This window comes from Protomyctophum parallelum (assembly GCF_964188405.1).
Source record: "Protomyctophum parallelum genome assembly, chromosome: 7".
NCBI classification, from domain to species: domain Eukaryota; kingdom Metazoa; phylum Chordata; class Actinopteri; order Myctophiformes; family Myctophidae; genus Protomyctophum; species Protomyctophum parallelum.
The window spans coordinates 52,551,458-52,574,014 of NC_139705.1; the positions used below are offsets into that span (position 1 = coordinate 52,551,458).

At 46.1% G+C, this 22,557-nt stretch overlaps 1 protein-coding gene across 1 annotated transcript in view; it reads left to right on the top strand.

The window, feature by feature from the left end:
- Positions 1–13,821, top strand: part of LOC310862163 (neurotensin receptor type 1-like) — a gene marked incomplete at both ends in the record, with an annotated part of 144,048 nt that extends 130,227 nt beyond the window's left edge. The window contains one exon of the mRNA XM_083769897.1: positions 13,530–13,821. Within this exon, the coding sequence (XP_083626023.1) occupies positions 13,530–13,821 (292 nt within the window). The remainder of the gene's footprint in view (positions 1–13,529) is intronic.
- Positions 13,822–22,557: the final 8,736 nt, after the last annotated feature.

Sequence of the window (22,557 nt, forward strand, 5' to 3'; positions counted from 1 at the left end):
GTGTGTGTGGTATGTGTGTGTGGTATGTGTGTGTGGGTGTGTTGGTTGATGGCGCCGATAACAAAGGGCTTGGCAGGAATCTGCTGCAGGCACTCTGCTGAGGTTACAGGTTCCACTTTGTTTCCTTGTGTACGGCACAAACACATGGTTCAACTTTATATTGAGCTTGTGTTCAGGTAGATTATTATAAACAATACTATTATATTATACTCTCAGGCCAGGTTCAAGGACATGAGCAGAACATCTAAGATCTAAAACACAAAGACTTTCAGAGAAAAGATTAGATTTAGAGTCCATAGATTTCTCTCTGTCTTCATTATAGACCAGGGGTTTTCAACTGATTGTTTAGGTTTAGGTTTATTTATTCAGCACGTAGTACAACAAATAGACAATAACATATCAAAGAACAAAATACAATGCAAGGAAGGGAAGAAGCCAGCAGGCCTATTTGGAATCCTTTCCTGTAGGAAGAGGTCATTGATTTAAACAGATTAAAAGTTCACAAAGAACAGTACAAAAGTCTACAAGTTTGCAAAGGGGGGCAGCTGTGCAATAAATACATATAAACACAGACTGCACAAACACAAAAGCAAATATAAAACACACAAAAGTAAATATAACGCATCAAAGTAAAACATGTAATATACAGAATGTGAACCAGGGACCCCCACCCTGACTTAGAATCAACCTGGGGACCACTGTTGTGTTGGGTGGGGATATGGGCTATAAGATTAATGCTTTTGTAACACTTGTCTTGCTATGCATCCCTGTGTGTATACTGTACATCCCACTGTTGCTCAACCAATGGTCCATTGACTACTAATCATTTCCTAATAATAATGACTCATCCAGACATTCCGGTGAACTTCCCCCTCTTGAGATTCTTACTCCATACAGTAGTCAGCAAAATGGGCAGAGGTATTGCAGTCACAAGAAAGTGTCAATCTTATGTTCATTCTGACATCAGTTTGTAAATCATTAGTTTTGTGTCACTTGGAAATATTGTTCAACTGTATATGGTCACCTACGTCTAAAATGGGCGGCTGTGGCTCAGGAGGTAGAGCAGGTCGTCCAATGATCCCTGGGTCGGCGGTTCGAATCCCGGCTCCTCCTCCATGTCCACATGTGGAAGTGTCCTTATTGGGCAAGACACTGAACCCTACATTGCCTCCATTGGTGTGAATGTAGGGAAGTGAGGACACTGGCGTCGACTGTTCGCCGCTTCACCTCCCAATGTGTGAATGAATGAACCATTGTAAAGCGCTTTGAGCACTTGTTCTGGGCTGTTCTATAAGAACTAGTATTGTAAATATGAAGTCCAGCCTCTCATGGCTCACTATTGAGCAAAGAATTTCCTCAAGTTTGGCCACATGTTTCTTTTGACCTCCAAACGTGTAAATGACTACAGTCTCATAGGTCACTGGGTCATTCAGTTCACTGCTTCTCCACTAGTGGGATGACATGTTCAACAAATCCTACATTACTAAATGCACGGTCAAGGACCACATGCAACACTTCCAGGGACCACCAGGGGTCCACGGGCCACCTGTTGAAAACCCCTGATATAGGCCATGCAGTAGCACTGTGCGCTAGCGACTGGCTCTACGTGTGTGTGTGTGTGTGTGTGTGTGTGTGTGTGTGTGTGTGTGTGTGTGTGTGTGTGTGTGTGTGTGTGTGTGTGTGTGTGTGTGTGGTATGTGGGTGTGTTGGTTGTTGATGGGGCTGATAACAACTGTGCCATTTTAGTACGACTGACTGACTGACTGCCTGACAGACGAGTTTTAGTTTGGTTGCATTTTCTCTGAAATCACGTGACATGGGAGGTTCATCCCGGTTTTGTGTGTGTGTGTGTGTGTGTGTGTGTGTGTGTGTGTCTGTGTGTCTGTGTGTGTGTGTGTGTGTGTGTGTGTGTGTGTGAGAGAGATTTTTCTTACTGCGGTAATTTTATTGTCTCCACCAGGCCGAAGGCACGGGGAGAGAGTATGTTTTATTGTCTCCACCAGGCCGAAGGCACGGGGAGAGAGTATGTTTTATTGTCTCCACCAGGCCGAAGGCATGGGGAGAGAGTATGTTTTATTGTCTCCACCAGGCCGAAGGCACGGGGAGAGAGTATGTTTTATTGTCTCCATGAGGCCGAAGGCATGGGGAGAGAGTATGTTTTATTGTCTCCACCAGGCCAAAGGCACGGGGAGAGAGTATGTTTTATTTTCTCCACCAGGCCGAAGGCATGGGGAGAGAGTATGTTTTATTGTCTCCACCAGGCCGAAGGCATGGGGAGAGAGTATGTTTTATTTTCTCCACCAGGCCGAAGGCATGGGGAGAGAGTATGTTTTATTTTCTCCACCAGGCCGAAGGCATGTGGAGAGAGTATGTTTTGCACTCCGTCCGTGTGTCCGTCCGTCTATTAACAGCTAATCTCCAAACTCTGCACACACACTCCCTGGAGGCCAATGATGAACCTCTGCCCCAAATGTTCCAGAACGGCCTGTTACAGCGCCACCAGGAGGCCGACTTTTGAAAAACAATTTATATTATATTACTCCTCCAGATTCTGTCCAAAAATCCCGCAAATCGTTACACACCATCTCTATAGTCATGTGTTCAAGAGAAAAGATTAGATTTAGAGTCCATAGATTTATCTCTGTCTTCATTATAGACCAGGGGTTTTCAACTGATTGTTTAGGTTTAGGTTTATTTATTCAGCACGTAGTACAACAAATAGACAATAACATATCAAAGATCAAAATACAATGCAAGGAAGGGAAGAAGCCAGCAGGCCTATTTGGAATCCTTTCCTGTAGGAAGAGGTCATTGATTTAAACAGATTCAAAGTTCATAAAGAACAGTACAAAAGTCTACAAGTTGGCAAAGGGGGGCAGCTGTGCAATAAATACATATAAACACAGACTGCACAAAAAACGGAAATAAACAATACAACAACAAACACACAAAAGCAAATATAAAACACACAAAAGCAAATATAACGCATCAAAGTAAAACATGTAATCTACAGAATGTGAACCAGGGACCCCCACCCTGACTTAGAATCAACCTGGGGACCACTGTTGTGTTGGGTGGGGATATGGGCTATAAGATTAATGCTTTTGTAACACTTGCTATGCATCCCTGTGTGTATACTGTACATCCCACTGTTGCTCAACCAATGGTCCATTGACTACTAATCATTTTCTAATAATAATGACTCATCCAGACATTCCGGTGAACTTCCCCCTCTTGAGATTCTTACTCCATACAGTAGTCAGCAAAATGGGCAGAGGTATTGCAGTCACAAGAAAGTGTCAATCTTATGTTCATTCTGACATCAGTTTGAAAATCATTAGTTTTGTGTCCCTTGGATTATTGTTCAACTGTATATGGTCATCTACGTCTAAAATGGGCGGCTGTGGCTCAGGAGGTAGAGCAGGTCGTCCAATGATCCCTGGGTCGGTGGTTCGAATCCCGGCTCGTCCTCCTGTCCACATGTGGAAGTGTCCTTATGGGGCAAGACACTGAACCCTACTCCAATGAGGCGGTCGGTGTGAGCTCGCCACCGTCGGTGTGTGAATGTGGGGAAGTGAGGACGCTGGCGTCGACTGTTCGCCGCTTCACCTCCCAATGTGTGAATGAATGAACCATTGTAAAGCGCTTTGAGCACTTGTTCTGGGCTGTTCTATAAGAACTAGTATTGTAAATATGAAGTCCAGCCTCTCATGGCTCACTATTGAGCAAAGAATTTCCTCAAGTTTGGCCACATTTTTCTTTTGACCTCCAAACGTGTAAATGACTACAGTCTCATAGGTCACTGGGTCATTCAGTTCACTGCTTCTCCACTAGTGGGATGACATGTTCAACAAATCCTACATTACTAAATGCACGGTCAAGGACCACATGCAACACTTCCAGGAACCACCAGGGGTCCACGGGCCACCTGTTGAAAACCCCTGATATAGGCCATGCAGTAGCATTGTGCGCTACCGACTGGCTCTACCTGTGTGTGCGTGTGCATGTTTGGTGTGTGTGTGTGTGTGTGTGTGTGTGGGTGGTATGTGGGTGTGTTGGTTGTTGATGGGGCTGATAACAACTGTGCCATTTTAGTACGACTGACTGACTGACTGCCTGACAGACGAGTTTTAGTTTGGTTGCATTTTCTCTGAAATCACGTGACATGGGAGGTTCATCCCGGTTGTGTGTGTGTGTGTGTGTGTGTGTGTGTGTGTGTGTGTGTGTGTGTGTGTGTGTGTGTGTGTGACTGCGGTAATTGTCTCCACCAGGCCGAAGGCATGGGGAGAGAGTATGTTTTGCACTCCGTCCGTGTGTCCGTCCGTCTGTTAACAGCTAATCTCCAAACTTTGCACACACACTCCCTGGATGCCAACGATGAACCTCTGCCCCAAATGTTCCAGAACGGCCTGTTATAGCGCCCCCAGGAGGCTGACTTTTGAAAAACTATTTCTATTATATTACTCCTCCAGATTCTGTCCAAAAATCCCGCAAATCGTTACACACCATCTCTATAGTCATGTGTTCAAGACGGATCTGTCCCATATTTCACATTCCATCCTAATTGGCTAACATTGGCTTTCAAAGTTTGCAGGATTGGCCCGTTTTGAACAAAAAGCTGCAGCGTGCAATTCACATGAAATCTTTCACAGACTTTCCTACTAGGCTGAGAACATATCCCACCCTTTTCACATTGGCCTGTTATAGCACAACACAATGGAACAAAATGCCTCAAATCATCCAATTGTCATCAAGGCCACAACCTGAACTGCCCTGGTGGAGGCCTGTCCTATTATAGCGCCACCAGGAGGCCACAACCTGAACTGCCCTGGTGGAGGCCTGTCCTATTATAGCGCCACCAGGAGGCCACAACCTGACCTGCCCTGGTGGAGACCTGTCCTATTATAGCGCCACCAGGAGGCCACAACCTGACCTGCCCTGGTGGAGGCCTGTCCTATTATAGCGCCACCAGGAGGCCACAACCTGACCTGCCCTGGTGGAGACCTGTCCTATTATAGCGCCACTAGGAGGCCACAACCTGACCTGCCCTGGTGGAGACCTGTCCTATTATAGCGCCACTAGGAGGCCACAACCTGACCTGCCCTGGTGGAGACCTGTCCTATTATAGCGCCACCAGGAGGCCACTACGTGACCTGCCCTGGTGGAGACCTGTCCTATTATAGCGCCACCAGGAGGCCACAACCTGACCTGCCCTGGTGGAGACCTGTGCCCCGATGGGCACTTTATCTAGTACTGGGTCTCTTCTCCACTAGTCCCTCTCTAACATGTTATGTTAGTCTAGTTTTTATTTGTTGACGAAATATTCAATATATTTAGTCATAGTAGTATTAGTAAATGGTGCATTTATACAGCGCCTTTATCCAAGGCTATTTACATAGATTGTGCATTACATTCACCCATTCACACACCTTTATAGATTGTGCATTACATTCACCCATTCACACACCTTTATAGATTGTGCATTACATTCACCCATTCACACACCTTTATAGATTGTGCATTACATTCACCCATTCACACACCTTTATAGATTGTGCATTACATTCACCCATTCACACACCTTTATAGATTGTGCATTACATTCACACATTCACACACCGATGGCGGCGGAAACCATGCAAGGCACCAACCAGCACATCAGGAGCAATGTAGGGTTTTGGTGTCTTGCTCAAAGGACACTTCGACATGTATACGGGAGGAGGAGCCGGGATTCGAACCGCCGACCCATATGGATCCTTGGACGACCCGCTCTACCTCCTGAGCCACAGCCGTCATCATAGCTTAACCCATTCTGACCTGAGATCAGATTCATACGAGGTTTCCGCCGGACACACACTGGTCTGATGAACCCATTCTGAACTGACATCAGATTCTAAAAATGTCAGTCGTTCTTCGATTATTCAAACATAGCAGACCTACAAGCTCGTATCGCGCCACTCGGTGGCGCGATATGAGCTTGTAGATCTGCTATTTTTAAATAGCTAAAGCATAACATGATGCCGACACCAAAATGGGTGCCCGGTCAGAATTCTAAGAACATTTTTAGAATCTGATCTCAGGTCAGAACGGGTTAAAGCTATAAGCCACAAGGAGCTCTCAGGTTACCGGGTATTTTATAATGGTTGAGAGGCGCGGCGAGACGCCCAGTCACCACAGCATCTGGGCAGGGACGGATTAACCCCCACGAGGGCCCCTGGGCCGGTAATGTTTTGGGGGCCCCATAGAGTGCGAGCACGCAACATTTTTGTGTTTGTTTGTGTTTTTATCATCTTTTTGACCTAAATTTAACTAAATCAATGGCCAAATTCAGGGCCTCAAACCCAGTTTTGTGCGATCCAGTTTCCTTGAAGGGCCCCTGAGAGCCAAGGGCCCCTGGGCCACGGCCCCACTGGCCCAATGGATGAATTGGCCCTGCATCTGGGCGTGGAGGAGCAGAACACAGTCCCAGACACCTGTGTCCTTAAAACCCATTCTGAACAGGAACCCATTTTGGTGTTAGCATCATGTTATGCTTTAGCTATTGAAAAATTGCAGATCTACAAGCTCATAGCGCGCCACCGAGTGGCGCGCTACGAGCTTGTAGGTCTGCTATTTTTGAAAAATCTCGAAGAACGACTGACATTTTTATAATCTGATCTCAGGTCAGAATCAGACCAGTGTGTGTCCAGTGGAAACCTCGTATGAATCTGATCTCAGGTCAGAATGGGTTAAGGCCTCCATTAATGTATCTGGTTCACCTGCTAGGTTGGTTGTCCTTCCAGTAAACGGCCCCCGTCTGACTGGCCCTAATCACCGCTGTGACATCATGTGATCTCTGAGACATCTGCTGTGAAGGACGACTCTATCGTCATATAACGCTTCACGGCTGCCTGCAGGTTCATTAACACATTTCGACCTGATGTCGTTTTCTGAAATGCCTTGTAACCTCATGTTTCTGTATCAGTGGTGCTCAATATTTCATATCAAAAATTATATGGATTTGGCCGCCGACCCCCATCTGAAAATACTGTTGTTGTTCCAGGGACCCCCCCCCCCCCCCAGAAGCAAAGATTCGAGTTAAAAACGTTCACTCTGAAAGAATATATATATTCAAAGATTTGCGCCGCATTTTTACGATTTTTCAAAAATAGCAGACCTACAAGTTCATAGCTTGTAGATCTGCTATTTTTCAATAGCTAAAGCATAACAATATAATAATGCTTAAAACACCAAAAGGGGTTAAACTTGGACAACTACTGCTTACAGGTTCATTAAACGCGGTTACCAAACTTTTTCATGTCAAGGACGTGCGATTATGAATCCCACCGCCTTCCCATGTAATGTGTCTGATTGGCTCCTGGGCATGAGGCATAGTTTTACTGAGGTTAGGTTTAGGGTTAAGGTTATAGGTTTAGGCATAGTTTTACTGAGGTTAGGTTTAGGGTTATAGGTTTAGGCATAGTTTTACTGAGGTTAGGTTTAGGGTTAAGGTTAGGTTTAGGCATAGTTTTACTGAGGTTAGGTTTAGGGTTAAGGTTAGGTTTAGGCATAGTTTTACTGAGGTTAGGTTTAGGGTTAAGGTTATAGGTTTAGGCATAGTTTTACTGAGGTTAGGTTTAGGGTTAAGGTTAGGTTTAGGCATAGTTTTACTGAGGTTAGGTTTAGGGTTAAGGTTAGGTTTAGGCATAGTTTTACTGAGGTTAGGTTTAGGGTTAAGGTTAGGTTTAGGCATAGTTTTACTGAGGTTAGGTTTAGGGTTAAGGTTAGGTTTAGGCATAGTTTTACTGAGGTTAGGTTTAGGGTTAAGGTTATAGGTTTAGGCATAGTTTTACTGAGGTTAGGTTTAGGGTTAAGGTTAGGTTTAGGCATAGTTTTACTGAGGTTAGGTTTAGGGTTAAGGTTAGGTTTAGGCATAGTTTTACTGAGGTTAGGTTTAGGGTTAAGGTTAGGTTTAGACATAGTTTTACTGAGGTTAGGTTTAGGGTTAAGGTTATAGGTTTAGACATAGTTTTACTGAGGTTAGGTTTAGGGTTAAGGTTAGGTTTAGACATAGTTTTACTGAGGTTAGGTTTAGGGTTAAGGTTATAGGTTTAGGCATAGTTGCAAAAACTATCAATAACCTGTTCTGACATTCAGTTCATATGTTGATCCTTCCCCACCCGTCCTTCCTCTTCGATGTCTCCCTTTTTGACTGATACCTGTCCATTTAAACTCTAGACGGGCCTATTGACTGATACCTGTCCATTTAAACTCTAGACGGGCCTGTTGACTGATACCTGTCCATTTAAACTCTAGACGGGCCTATTGACTGATACCTGTCCATTTAAACTCTAGACGGGCCTGTTGACTGATACCTGTCCATTTTAAACTCTAGACGGGCCTGTTGACTGATACCTGTCCATTTAAACTCTAGACGGGCCTGTTGACTGATACCGTTCCATTTAAACTCTAGACAGGCCTGTTGACTGATACCTGTCCATTTAAACTCTATACGGGCCTGTTGACTGATACCTGTCCATTTAAACTCTAGACGGGCCTGTTGACTGATACCTGTCCATTTAAACTCTAGACGGGCCTGTTGACTGATACCTGTCCATTCAAACTCTAGACGGGCCTGTTGACTGATACCTGTCCATTTAAACTTTAGACGGGCCTGTTGACTGACACCTGTCCATTTTAAACTCTAGACGGGCCTGTTGACTGATACCGGTCCATTTAAACTCTAGACGGGCCTGTTGACTGATACCTGTCCTTTTAAACTCGGGACCCTCATCAAACCCTGTACACTCAAGACACACTCCATAAATGGCCAGTACAGAATTCATTCCGGTTACTGGACGTAATTCCAGTCTATGTTTTTTTTAATCTTCTTCTCTCGCTCATCATGGTCACGAAGGCACTGAAGAAACATGAAAGAGAAGCTTATGAACTTGGAAACATTTCCTCTACGATCAGTTTGTGAATGTCGCTGAATGATAGAATGTTCCCAGAGAGAGGATCAGTTTATGAATGTCGCTGAATGACAGAATGTTCCCAGATCAGTTTATGAATGTCGCTGAACGATAGAATGTTCCCAGATCAGTTTATGAATGTCGCTGAATGACAGAATGTTCCCAGATCAGTTTATGAATGTCGCTGAATGACAGAATGTTCCCAGATCAGTTTATGAATGTCGCTGAATGATAGAATGTTCCCAGATCAGTTTATGAATGTCGCTGAACGATAGAATGTTCCCAGATCAGTTTATGAATGTCGCTGAATGACAGAATGTTCCCAGATCAGTTTATGAATGTCGCTGAATGACAGAATGTTCCCAGATCAGTTTATGAATGTCGCTGAATGATAGAATGTTCCAAGATCAGTTTATGAATGTCGCTGAATGATAGAATGTTCCCAGATCAGTTTATGAATGTCGCTGAATGATAGAATGTTCCCAGATCAGTTTATGAATGTCGCTGAATGATAGAATGTTCCCAGATCAGTTTATGAATGTCGCTGAATGACAGAATGTTCCCAGATCAGTTTATGAATGTCGCTGAATGATAGAATGTTCCCAGATCAGTTTATGAATGTCGCTGAATGATAGAATGTTCCCAGATCAGTTTATGAATGTCGCTGAATGATATAATGTTCCCAGATCAGTTTATGAATGTCGCTGAATGATAGAATGTTCCCAGATCAGTTTATGAATGTCGCTGAATGACAGAATGTTCCCAGATCAGTTTATGAATGTCGCTGAATGACAGAATGTTCCCAGAGAGAGGCTTATGTGAGCAACGCGTAATCACACATTAAGTGGATTTAGTCTGCCTAAATCTGTGGTTAATGCTGATAAAAACACGAAGCATGCCTTCATGCTACAGAATATATAAGTACTTTTTTATATTTATTTATATGAGCTGAGAATGTGCAATTAACCCATATACTGTAGACCTGAGGACGATTCTACAAATGCCTTCTAGGTGGACAGTTTTCTCAAACTATTTCATGTCAAGGACCCCCAGAATTATATGTAATTGGCTGACGACCCCCATCTGAAAATATGTTGTTCCAGGGACCCCCCCCAGAAGCAAAGATTTGAGTTAAAAAACGTTCGCTCTAAAATAATAAATATTCAAAGATTTGCGACACATTTTCACGATTTTTTTTCAAAAATAGCAGACCTACAAGCTCGTAGCGCGCTATGAGCTTGTAGATCTGCTATTTTTCAATAGCTAAAGCATAGCATGGCATGCTTGAAACACCAAAAGGGGTTCCCGACCAGAATGGGTTAAACTCTGGAGTCTGGATTCTCATGCCACTGGGTTGGATCTTTACACATGAAGCCCAATCCAACCTTGGGAACGACTGACACCAACATGTCAGCAATGTCAGCCGTACAGTATGTATTTTCCGTGGGTTATTATTGATGCCTCATGGACTTTTTCCTTGTGTTTGTTTGCTTTGTGATAAACGAAAGCAGGAGCCCCGACGAAACGGCCACTTGGAATCCTTATGGCTCCCCCCACCCCCCCCCCCCCCCCCCCGTGAGAGCCCTGCCTGCACCATAACGGGACCCTCGATATGTATTAAGCGATAAAATAATAAACCGTGACATATTTTACGGGAGCCCCCTGTCAAGCTGTCAACTTTTCACCCCTACTCGGCTTAAGCCGTTCTGAGCGGGAAGCCACTTTTGGTGTTTTAAAGCATTACGTTATGCTTTAGCTATTGGAAAATAGCAGATCTACAAGCTCATATCGCGGCACCGTGGTCTGCTATTTTTTTTTAATCGTGAGAATGCGTCGCAAATCTTTCAATATATATTCTTTCAGAGCGAGCATTTTTAACTCAAATCTTTGCTTCTGAGGGGGTTCCTGGAAAAAAACATATTTTCAGATGGGGGTTTCGGTGGCCAATTACATATCATTTCTGGGGGTCCTTGACATGAAATATTGAGCACCATACTGACATAGAAACATTAGGTATTTCACCATACTGACACATAGAAACATGAGGTATTTCACCATACTGACATAGAAACATTAGGTATTTCAGAAAACTGTCAGGATTTAGAAGAATCCTTTTAAATGTCGACGTCGGTCCTAAATGGGTTAAGTGCCCCATAACGTAAATCCTGTGTCCATGTTTTGTCTCTGTCAACAAGGGCAGATCCATAACGTAAATCCTGTGTCCATGTTTTGTCTCTGTCAACGAGGGCAGATTCATAACGTAAATCCTGTGTCCATGTTTTGTCTCTGTCAACGAGGGCAGATTCATAACGTAAATCCTGTGTCCATGTTTTGTCTCTGTCAACAAGGGCAGATCCATAACGTAAATCCTGTGTCCATGTTTTGTCTCTGTCAACGAGGGCAGATCCATAACGTAAATCCTGTGTCCATGTTTTGTCTCTGTCAACGAGGGCAGATTCATAACGTAAATCCTGTGTCCATGTTTTGTCTCTGTCAACGAGGGCAGATTCATAACGTAAATCCTGTGTCCATGTATTGTCTCTGTCAACGAGGGCAGATTCATATGATTAAATCCTGTGTCCATGTTTTGTCTCTGTCAACAAGGGCAGATTCATATGCAAAGAGAGATGCTCTGGTGATCAGAGACGAGTGGCTGTGTGATGGATCGTCCGTTGAGAATGCGGTCGGCTATGACTTCGCCAAGTGCATGACATCAGTGCATGTGCTCCTCATTTTCCTCGTGTGTGTGTGTGTGTGTGTGTGTGTGTGTGTGTGTGTGTGTGTGTGTGTGTGTGTGTGTAATATCTTGTAGTGAATTGACATGTGTGTCATTGTGCTCAAACCAGTCTAGTTTTACAGTGCTGTGTTTATACATTCTTGTTGTCCGGTCCTGTACTCCTCTGATCTGGTCTGAGACAATGTCTCGAGAACTATCACTATCACACGCACGCACGCACGCATGCGCGCGCACACACACACACACACACACACACACACACACACACACACACACACACACACACACACACACACACACACACACACACACACACAGTAACAGGCCTAGTCATAATAAACACCTCACTCTCTCATGCAGTATTTAGACAACTCTCTTCTTACCCAGAAGGATTGGTTAATTATGAGCGAGCAGGTCATTCGGTGTCTAGCTCGCTCAACACTGTGCAAAGAGCATGGAATATAGCCTACGGATGTGTACATTATTACAGGAAACTCCCGTCAAAATGTACAACAAACTCCTGAATTGTACCATCACACCTGTATGTTACCGTATATTAACTGTATATGCTGCTAAACTTGAGGTTTACGGGCAAAATACAGTGTCCACAATTTCCCGTTAACGTCAGGGAAAGTGACACGCTTGAACCTCATCCACCCAGGTGATGGCAATAATACTATGACGGTGCATTACATGAAAACTCGTTAATTTCCTCGTATTTCTAGTTCATTTAAATGTTTAAATAATGTCATGCAAATGTGTCCAGACGGTGCATAGCCTATTCAATGTAGGCCTGAACGACTAGATTTAGAAGACATTTTGATGCTCTGGCTACTGAAAATGATCGTTTAATTGGAGAAATCCCGTCATTTCTAGGGCCTTCTGGACAGCTGCCCCTGAACTGTGGAATGCCACCCCCCCCCCCACACACACAATTCAATTCAATTCAATTCAAAGGGCTTTAATGGCATGAGAAAACATACGTTTACATTGCCAAAGCAGAAAGAACAACAACACAACAATACAGCAATACAATCAAAACGAAAATGATGTACATTTGAAGGTCAGAATCTTCAATAGATCAATTTCTATGTACCAAGGTCACTCGATGCAGGTATATATTGCAGGAATATACACAATGATTAGTCTTCAGGGTGGTTGTGTTCCATTTTATATCCTTCTCCTATATCACAGCAGCTCACAAATCTTGCTGCTGTGTTTGCACATTGTTGTACTTTGCCCAGCAGATATGGGAGTTTTTTGTCATTGGTCATGTTTTCAAAACCTCCGTGTGTGGTTGTAATCTGTGGGAAGTACAGTATGTGTCTCTGATGTCTTGGTACAATGAATGGCCAGATGGTTAGGAAGTGTAGCTCGGTTTCCACTTAATTCTGTGTGCAGTGGGTGCATCGTCTGTCTTCTCTCGGGACACAGGTCTGCCTATGACGGCCTTTCTCCATCGCGAGACTGTGCTCACTGAGTCTGTACCTAGTTAAGGTTTTTCTTTGTTTTGGGTCGGTCACGGTGCTCAGGTATTCACACACACACACACTTGAGAGCGCCACAGTCAATCGACTGCTTCAAGAGAGGACTAAAGACCTAACCCTTTTTAATAAGGTTTTCCCCCAAACCCACTGATTTAATTCCATGACCCTCATGTTCAATAACTGTTATCATGTTGTCTTTGATGCTAAATTGTGTGCTTTTAATCGTGTAATGTTCCTTCTCCTCCCCCTTCTCCTCTCCCCCCCTCCTCCTCTCCTCCCCCCCCCCCTCCTCCCCCTCCCTCCCCCCCCTCCTCCCCCTCCCCCCCCCCCCCCCCCCCCCCCCCACCCCAACAGGGCCATGTATGACTTCTACCACTACTTCTACATGGTGACCAACGCCCTGTTCTACGTGAGCTCGGCCATCAACCCCGTCCTCTACAACCTGGTGTCGGCCACCTACCGCCAGGTGTTCTTCAGCACGCTGCGCTACCTCTGCCTGCCCTGCTGGGGGCGCCGCCCGCTGGGCCCGCGCGGCAGCCGCCACACCACCATCACCCGCCACTCCACCATCACCCGCCACTCCCTCAGCATCTCCAGCAACCACACCCCCCTCTCCACCAACGCCGTCAAGGAGACCGCCTACTGAGCCACGCGCCCTGATCACGCCCTGACCACGCCCTACTGAACCACGCCCTGACCACGCCCTGATCACGCCCTGGCCACGCCCTACTGAACCACGCCCTGACCACGCCCTGACCACACCCTATTGAACCACGCCCTGACCACGCCCTGACCACACCCTATTGAACCACGCCCTGACCACGCCCTGATCACGCCCTGACCACGCCCTACTGAACCACGCCCTGACCACACCCTGACCCCACCCTATTGAACCACGCCCTGACCACACCCTGACCACACCCTATTGAACCACGCCCTGACCACGCCCTGATCACGCCCTGACCACGCCCCCTGAACCACCCCCTGACCACGCCCTGACCACACCCTGACCACACCCTGACCACACCCTGACTACACCCTGACCACACCCTGACTACACCCTGACCACACCCTGACCACACCCTGACCACACCCTATTGAACCACGCCCTGACCACGCCCTGATCACGCCCTGACCACGCCCCCTGAACCACCCCCTGACCACGCCCTGACCACACCCTGACCACACCCTGACCACACCCTGACTACACCCTGACTACACCCTGACCACACCCTGACCACACCCTGACTACACCCTGACCACACCCTGATCACACCCTGACCACACCCTGACCACACCCTGACTACACCCTGACCACGCCCTGACTACACCCTGACTACACCCTGACCACACCCTCTCCACCAACATCATCAAGAAGGAGACCGCCTACTGATCTCCGGGGGGGTGGGGCTATAAGCCACTCCTTATTACGTGTGTGTGTGTAAGTGTGAGAGCACGGAAGTATCATGGCAATTTCCGCTGGATGGCACTGTTGAGCAGCGTCTCTCTCTCTCTCACACACACACACAGAGGCCAGGGAGGCGGGCGGTACAGTACAGTACAGTACAGTACAGTACAGTACAGTACAGTACAGTACAGTACAGTACAGTACAGTACAGTACCACTCACTTCAGACGGGTCAGATTTATTTTCTTAATTTTTTATCCCATTTTTAAACTTTTTTTTTGTTTACCCCAGTGTCAATTATCTAATGTAATCCTGCAGGGCTCCGCAATCCCTGCGTCAACCTGGGGGGGCAGCGGACTGACCTCATGTTTCCTTCAATGCATGAGGAGTCCAAGCTGCTTCTTTTCACCTGACGGGGCAGTTTCCTCAGTTGGACGTAAGCGAGGGGGAGGTAGTTTAGAGACCAGGATTACTGCATGTTTTTGTGCGGGTACCTACCCTAGGGGACACGGGGAGAACATGTGAGGGTACCTACCCTAGGGGACACGGGGAGAACATGTGAGGGTACCTACCCTAGGGGACACGGGTGAACATGTGAGGGTACCTACCCTAGGGGACACGGTGGAGAACATGTGAGGGTACCTACCCTAGGGGACACGGGGAGAACATGTGAGGGTATACCTACCCTAGGGGACACGGGGAGAACATGTGAGGGTATACCTACCCTAGGGGACACGGTGAGAACATGTGAGGGTACCTACCCTAGGGGACACGGTGGAGAACATGTGAGGGTACCTACCGTAGGGGACACGGGTGAACATGTGAGGGTACCCACCCTAGGGGACACGGGGAGAACATGTGAGGGTACCTACCCTAGGGGACACGGGGAGAACATGTGAGGGTACCTACCCTAGGGGACACGGGGAGAACATGTGAGGGTACCTACCCTAGGGGACACGGGGAGAACATGTGAGGGTACCTACCCTAGGGGACACGGGGAGAACATGTGAGGGTACCTACCCTAGGGGACACTGTGAGAACATGTGAGGGTATACCTACCCTAGGGGACACGGGGAGAACATGTGAGGGTATACCTACCCTCGGGGACACGGGGAGAACATGTGAGGGTACCTACCCTAGGGGACACGGGGAGAACATGTGAGGGTATCTACCCTAGGGGACACGGGTGAACATGTGAGGGTATCTACCCTAGGGGACACGGGGAGAACATGTGAGGGTACCTACCCTAGGGGACACGGGGAGAACATGTGAGGGTATACCTACCCTAGGGGACACTGGGAGAACATGTGAGGGTACCTACCCTAGGGGACACGGGGAGAACATGTGAGGGTACCTACCCTATAGGGGACACGGGGAGAACATGTGAGGGTACCTACCCTAGGGGACACGGGGAGAACATGTGAGGGTACCTACCCTAGGGGACACGGGGAGAACATGTGAGGGTACCTACCCTAGGGGACACGGGTGAACATGTGAGGGTACCTACCATAGGGGACACGGGTGAAACTCCACACAGAATATACTTTATAGGGGGGGGGGGGGGGGCTGTCTTACTGTGTCCCTTTAAGAATGTGTGACTATTAGCAGTGGTGGAAAGTAACTAAGTACATTTACTTTAGTACACTTGTGAGGTATTTGTACTTTCCAAAATTTCCAAAACTTACTTACTTACTCCACTACATTTCAGATGCATTATTCTTTTTTACCTCCACTCAACTACAATTATTTGAAAACTTTAGTTACTTTGGAGATTGTAATAATAGACATATCTAGAGACAGAGAATTATTTTTATTCGAAAACGTACATTAACCACTTCATATACATTCCGGCCGTTTGAAAATAGCCAATCGCACAATGCGTCGCAACGCTATTTTCAGAGGGTTTTGTACGTGTTTGGAACTTGTGAAATTCTGCAATATGAGTACTTCTACTTTTTCCTGAGGCCGATACTCTTGGAGTACATTTTGAATGCGGGACTACTTGTGTAACGGAGTACATCTAAACATTGCAGTATTTTGTAGTTGTACTTAAGTAAAACATTTGAATACTTTCTCCACCACTGACTTGGTAAATGGTGCATTTATATAGCATCTTTATCCAAGGCGCTTTACATAGATGGTGCATTACATTCACCCGTTCACACACCTTTACATAGATGGTGCATTACATTCACCCATTCACACACCTTTACATAGATGGTGCATTACATTCACCCATTCATACACCTTTACATAGATCGTGCATTACATTCACCCATTCACACACCTTTACATAGATTGTGCATTACATTCACCCATTCACACACCTTTACATAGATTGTGCATTACATTCACCCATTCACACACCTTTACATATAGATTGTGCATTACATTCACCCATTCACACACCTTTACATAGATTGTGCATTACATTCACCCATTCACACACCTTTACATATAGATTGTGCATTACATTCACCCATTCACACACCTTTACATAGATTGTGCATTACATTCACCCATTCACACACCTTTACATAGATTGTGCATTACATTCACCCATTCACACACCTTTACATATAGATTGTGCATTACATTCACACACCGATGGCGGCGGAAGCCATGCAAGGTACCAACGTGCACATCGGGAGCAATTTGGGGTTCAGTGTCTTGCTCAAGGACACTTCGACATGTAGACAGGAGGAGGAGCCGGGATTCGAACTGCCGACCCATATGGATCCTTGGACGACCTGCTCTACCTCCTGAGCCACAGTCGCCCCTCGACTATAAGAAAGAAGGAAGGGAAGGTGGTGTGGATAGAGAGAGAGAGAGAGAGAGAGGGAGAGAGAGAGAGAGAGAGAAATAATGACTATTTAACATCCGTTAAAGCCTGTAAATAGTGTACATGTTTTGTCATTTTATTCATTGTTTATACTGTATAATATATACTGTACATGTTTATACTGTACATAATACAGATCCTTATGCGCTGCCATCGGTGTTTGTCTAGAATATTTTGGAACGTGATGTTATGAACCTCAGTATGGTCCCGACTCTGCCTCTCTCTGGGACAGGGACAGTGTTCTGGTGTCTCTGGGACAGTGACAGTGTTCTGGTGTCTCTGGGACAGTGTTCTGGTGTCTCTGGGACAGTGTTCTGGTGTCTCTGGGACAGTGACAGTGTTCTGGTGTCTCTGGGACAGTGTTCTGGTGTCTCTGGGACAGTGTTCTGGTGTCTCTGGGACAGTGACAGTGTTCTGGTGTCTCTGGGACAGTGTTCTGGTGTCTCTGGGACAGTGTTCTGGTGTCTCTGGGACAGTGTTCTGGTGTCTCTGGGACAGTGTTCTGGTGTCTCTGGGACAGTGACAGTGTTCTGGTGTCTCTGGGACAGTGACAGTGTTCTGGTGTCTCTGGGACAGTGACAGTGTTCTGGTGTCTCTGGGACAGTGTTCTGGTGTCTCTGGGACAGTGACAGTGTTCTGGTGTCTCTGGGACAGTGTCCTGGTGTCTCTGGGACAGTGACAGTGTTCTGGTGTCTCTGGGACAGTGTTCTGGTGTCTCTGGGACAGGGACAGTGTTCTGGTGTCTCTGGGACAGTGTTCTGGTGTCTCTGGGACAGTGTTCTGGTGTCTCTGGGACAGTGTTCTGGTGTCTCTGGGACAGGGACAGTGTTCTGGTGTCTCTGGGACAGTGTTCTGGTGTCTCTGGGACAGTGACAGTGTTCTGGTGTCTCTGGGACAGTGTTCTGGTGTCTCTGGGACAGTGTTCTGGTGTCTCTGGGACAGTGTTCTGGTGTCTCTGGGACAGTGACAGTGTTCTGGTGTCTCTGGGACAGTGTTCTGGTGTCTCTGGGACAGTGTTCTGGTGTCTCTGGGACAGTGACAGTGTTCTGGTGTCTCTGGGATAGTGACAGTGTTCTGGTGTCTCTGGGATAGTGACAGTGTTCTGGTGTCTCTGGGACAGTGACAGTGTTCTGGTGTCTCTGGGACAGTGACAGTGTTCTGGTGTCTCTGGGATAGTGACAGTGTTCTGGTGTCTCTGGGACAGTGACAGTGTTCTGGTGTCTCTGGGACAGTGTTCTGGTGTCTCTGGGACAGTGTTCTGGTGTCTCTGGGACAGTGTTCTGGTGTCTCTGGGACAGTGACAGTGTTCTGGTGTCTCTGGGGACAGTGACAGTGTTCTGGTGTCTCTGGGACAGTGACAGTGTTCTGGTGTCTCTGGGATAGTGACAGTGTTCTGGTGTCTCTGGGATAGTGACAGTGTTCTGGTGTCTCTGGGACAGTGACAGTGTTCTGGTGTCTCTGGGATAGTGACAGTGTTCTGGTGTCTCTGGGACAGTGACAGTGTTCTGGTGTCTCTGGGACAGTGTTCTGGTGTCTCTGGGACAGTGTTCTGGTGTCTCTGGGACAGTGACAGTGTTCTGGTGTCTCTGGGACAGTGACAGTGTTCTGGTGTCTCTGGGACAGTGACAGTGTTCTGTTGTCTCTGGAAACTTGTCTATATCACCTTTAAGTTAAAAAAAAAATCTGAACTATCCCTTTAATGTCAACGAAGTCCACACCCACAACAACAGAGGGTGTTCAACTAACCATGTACAATCCAGATTCGGCACAAACAAGGGACTAAATTAATTTAGCTCCTATGCCACCAAAATGTGGAACGACAGTCATTAAAATCCCTTGACTCCTTCAAAACCGCTCTCAAAGGGCACCCCCCCCCCCCCCACACACACACACACACACACACACGTCCCCCCCCCCTCCCCCTCACTGTATGTTTATTTTCACTTTTTACCTTTATGATGAATTACTGTCCTGTTCTTTGGCTAAATAGAAGTGTCTATTTGTATGTCTCTAAGTGTTTCAATGAATTGAACAAGGTGGACCCTCTTGTAAACAAGTGTAATGCTTTATTGGGTTATTAACAGTTTTTTTGTATTGAGTTGTGCTTGAAATGTACTGTAATTCTGTTAATAAATACTTAAATCAATCAACAAAAGGTTTTGTGGCAAAGGTAACACATGAATAGATGGGAGGTATGAATGCTTATGGTACTTATATTTCTACATTCAGATCTATAGTGCCTGGGTTTTCTTTCCTTCTTCTTCTTATTTTTTTGACAGCCGTTATCAGTTTTTGGACAAACTGTAAAATAAAACATGCACTGTGACTATCTGTGAGGTGACAAGTGTGGTCAAAAAGTGACACTATCTCTTAACATGTGCAATAGGCCTATCATTTTGAGTATTATGGAGGCAGGCAGAGAGAGAGAGAGAGAGAGGGGGAGAGAGAGCACAAAATGCACTATATAGTACGTTAGTTATTGGGCTCACTCACAGCCCCTTCACTTCAATTAACCCATTCTGACCTGAGATCAGATTCTAAAAATGTCAGACAGTTTTCTGAAAAAAGCTATGTTTCTATGTCAGTCGTTCTTCGATTTTTCTAAAAATAGCAGACCTACAAGCTCCTAGCGCGCCACTCGGTGGCGCGCTAGGAGCTTGTAGATCTGCTGTTTTTCAATAGCTAAAGCATGACATGTTGCTATAACACCAAAAGGGGGTTAAGAGTCACAATGACGGGCGACGGTGTACATAACAGTACTGAGGCGTTTTGGCGCGGCATCGGCAGAGGGGCCCGTTTGCGTGGAGGATCACATAGTGGGGGTCCGGGGACCCCCAGGGGGTCCAGGGACCCCCAGGGGTCCTTGAGGGAGTTCTGGTTCCAGCTAGATGATCGCTACCTATACGCGCAGTACGCACTGCGAGAAGGGCAACACGCTGAGGGGGGGGGGGGGGGGGGGGCAACAAAATGTGCCAAAACGTCCCAAGCCGACCCTCAAAATAACAATTTCCTTTGTGGCTCCGCCGCGTAATAACGAGCGGCCGTGTGTGCGTCCTCACAAACAGCGGAAATAGCCGATCTGGATGAGGAATAGCAGCGTTCTCGTCGGGAGGGGGGGGGGGGGTGGGGGGGGCAGCACAAATATCCTACGAGTAGGGCAACCAAATGGTCAGCTACGGCCCTGCAAATGGAGCCTTATATGTTTATCAGCTACGGCCCTGCAAATGGAGCCTTATATGTTCCTCTCAAGAGTTAAACCAACATTGATTTTACAGTTTAAATTGTGGGGGTCCCAGAGATAGAAATGCCATTCAATGGGGGGGCCTGTCCATAGACTATAATGCCAATGTCAAACTGGGTGGTCCTTTTGGGAGATATAGAGAATGTAATGTGACGGAAGAAGAAGAGTCACTTCGGATATAGTTTCCTGGCGTTTTCTTGAGTTAGCAATAATATAACAGAGAGACTATACTATACACACCCGAGAAGCGCTGACAGTCTTTGAAACATCGCTATACGGCAGCCAATGTAATGTCAACAAATTGACCGCATCCATCTTGCTAACTAGGTGCTAACTATAGGTGCAATTCCCCAATTCATCCAAACAGAAAAGTCCTCTCTGATTGTATTAAGCAACGTCAAACTCACCAACATCGCAGCTGTATGTACGCAAAGCTTGAATTATCCTCTCTCTATCTGCAAAGTTTTTGTTTCATGAAGACCCACCATAGAGCAGTGTTGTTTTTGGCAGCACATTTGATTTTAGTTTTAGTCCTAGTCTTTTGAATAGTTTTCATTTAGTTTTAGTCACATTTTAGTCACCTGGAATGTCTTAGTGTTAGTCTAGTTTTAGTCGACTAAATGTCACGCAATTGTAGTCGACTAAATCTACAGGTGATTTAGTCGACTAAAATGTATTTTTGCGGGCCTTGTTGCCGTCATAATGACTTATTTTACACTTGCTGAAAATAGCCGATCTACAAGCTCTTGTGAGCTTGTAGATATGCCATTTTCACCATGCAACCAAGTGTAAAATGACTTATACTGGATCTCTTGTCCACTAGTCCCTTCCTAACATTTTAGTCTAGTTTTTATTTGTTGACGAAAAATGTCAGTATATTTAGTCTCAGTTTTAGTCACCATAGCATAGTTTTAATTTAGTTTCCATTTAGTTTTATTCAGTGGAAAAGGTAGTCGACGAACATTTTTCGTCTTAGTTTTAGTCGACGAAAACAACATTGCGTAGAGGCGTAGACATGTTATGAGATATATTCCTGTCAAGGTAATTTTTTTTGTCAGTTTGGAAGCGCTCGTTATCGGTAAAGCAACCTCCCACTGCCTCCTGCATTATGTGCAAAGTCAAAACAGGCGGTGCGCCTGGGCCGCTGAGTGACAGTCAACGAGCGCTTCCAAACACCTGCACTTTGCAGATACTGTAGAAAGAGGATAATTCAAAGCTTTCCCTACACCTGCAATGTTGGTGAGTTTGACGTTGTTTAATACAATTAGTTAAGACTTTTATATTCGGATGAATGGGCTGTCTGTGGGGAAATTGCACGTTGCTGGCAAGACGGATGCGGTGTGCATAACGGTCGTCTCGAGGGAAATTGAGCCACAAAGAGCTAAACCAATGAAGTGAGACGTCGTGCCGATCGTAATTGCGGAGCTCGGCGTCGTTCGAGTTAACGTCTGTGGGATGGACGTTGGTCCATGTCCTTAAGGACAGAGTTAACGTCTGTGGGATGGATGTTGGTCCATGTCCTTAAGGACAGAGTTAACGTCTGTAGGATGGATGTTGGTCCTTAATGTCCTTAAGGACAGAGTTAACGTCTGTGGGATGGATGTTGGTCCTTAATGTCCTTATAAGGACAGAGTTAACGTCTGTGGGATGGATGTTGGTCCTTAATGTCCTTAAGGACAGAGTTAACGTCTGTGGGATGGATGTTGGTCCTTAATGTCCTTAAGGACAGAGTTAATGTCTGTGGGATGGATGTTGGTCCTTAATGTCCTTAAGGACAGAGTTAACGTCTGTGGGATGGATGTTGGTCCTTAATGTCCTTAAGGACAGAGTTAACGTCTGTGGGATGGATGTTGGTCCTTAATGTCCTTAAGGACAGAGTTAACGTCTGTGGG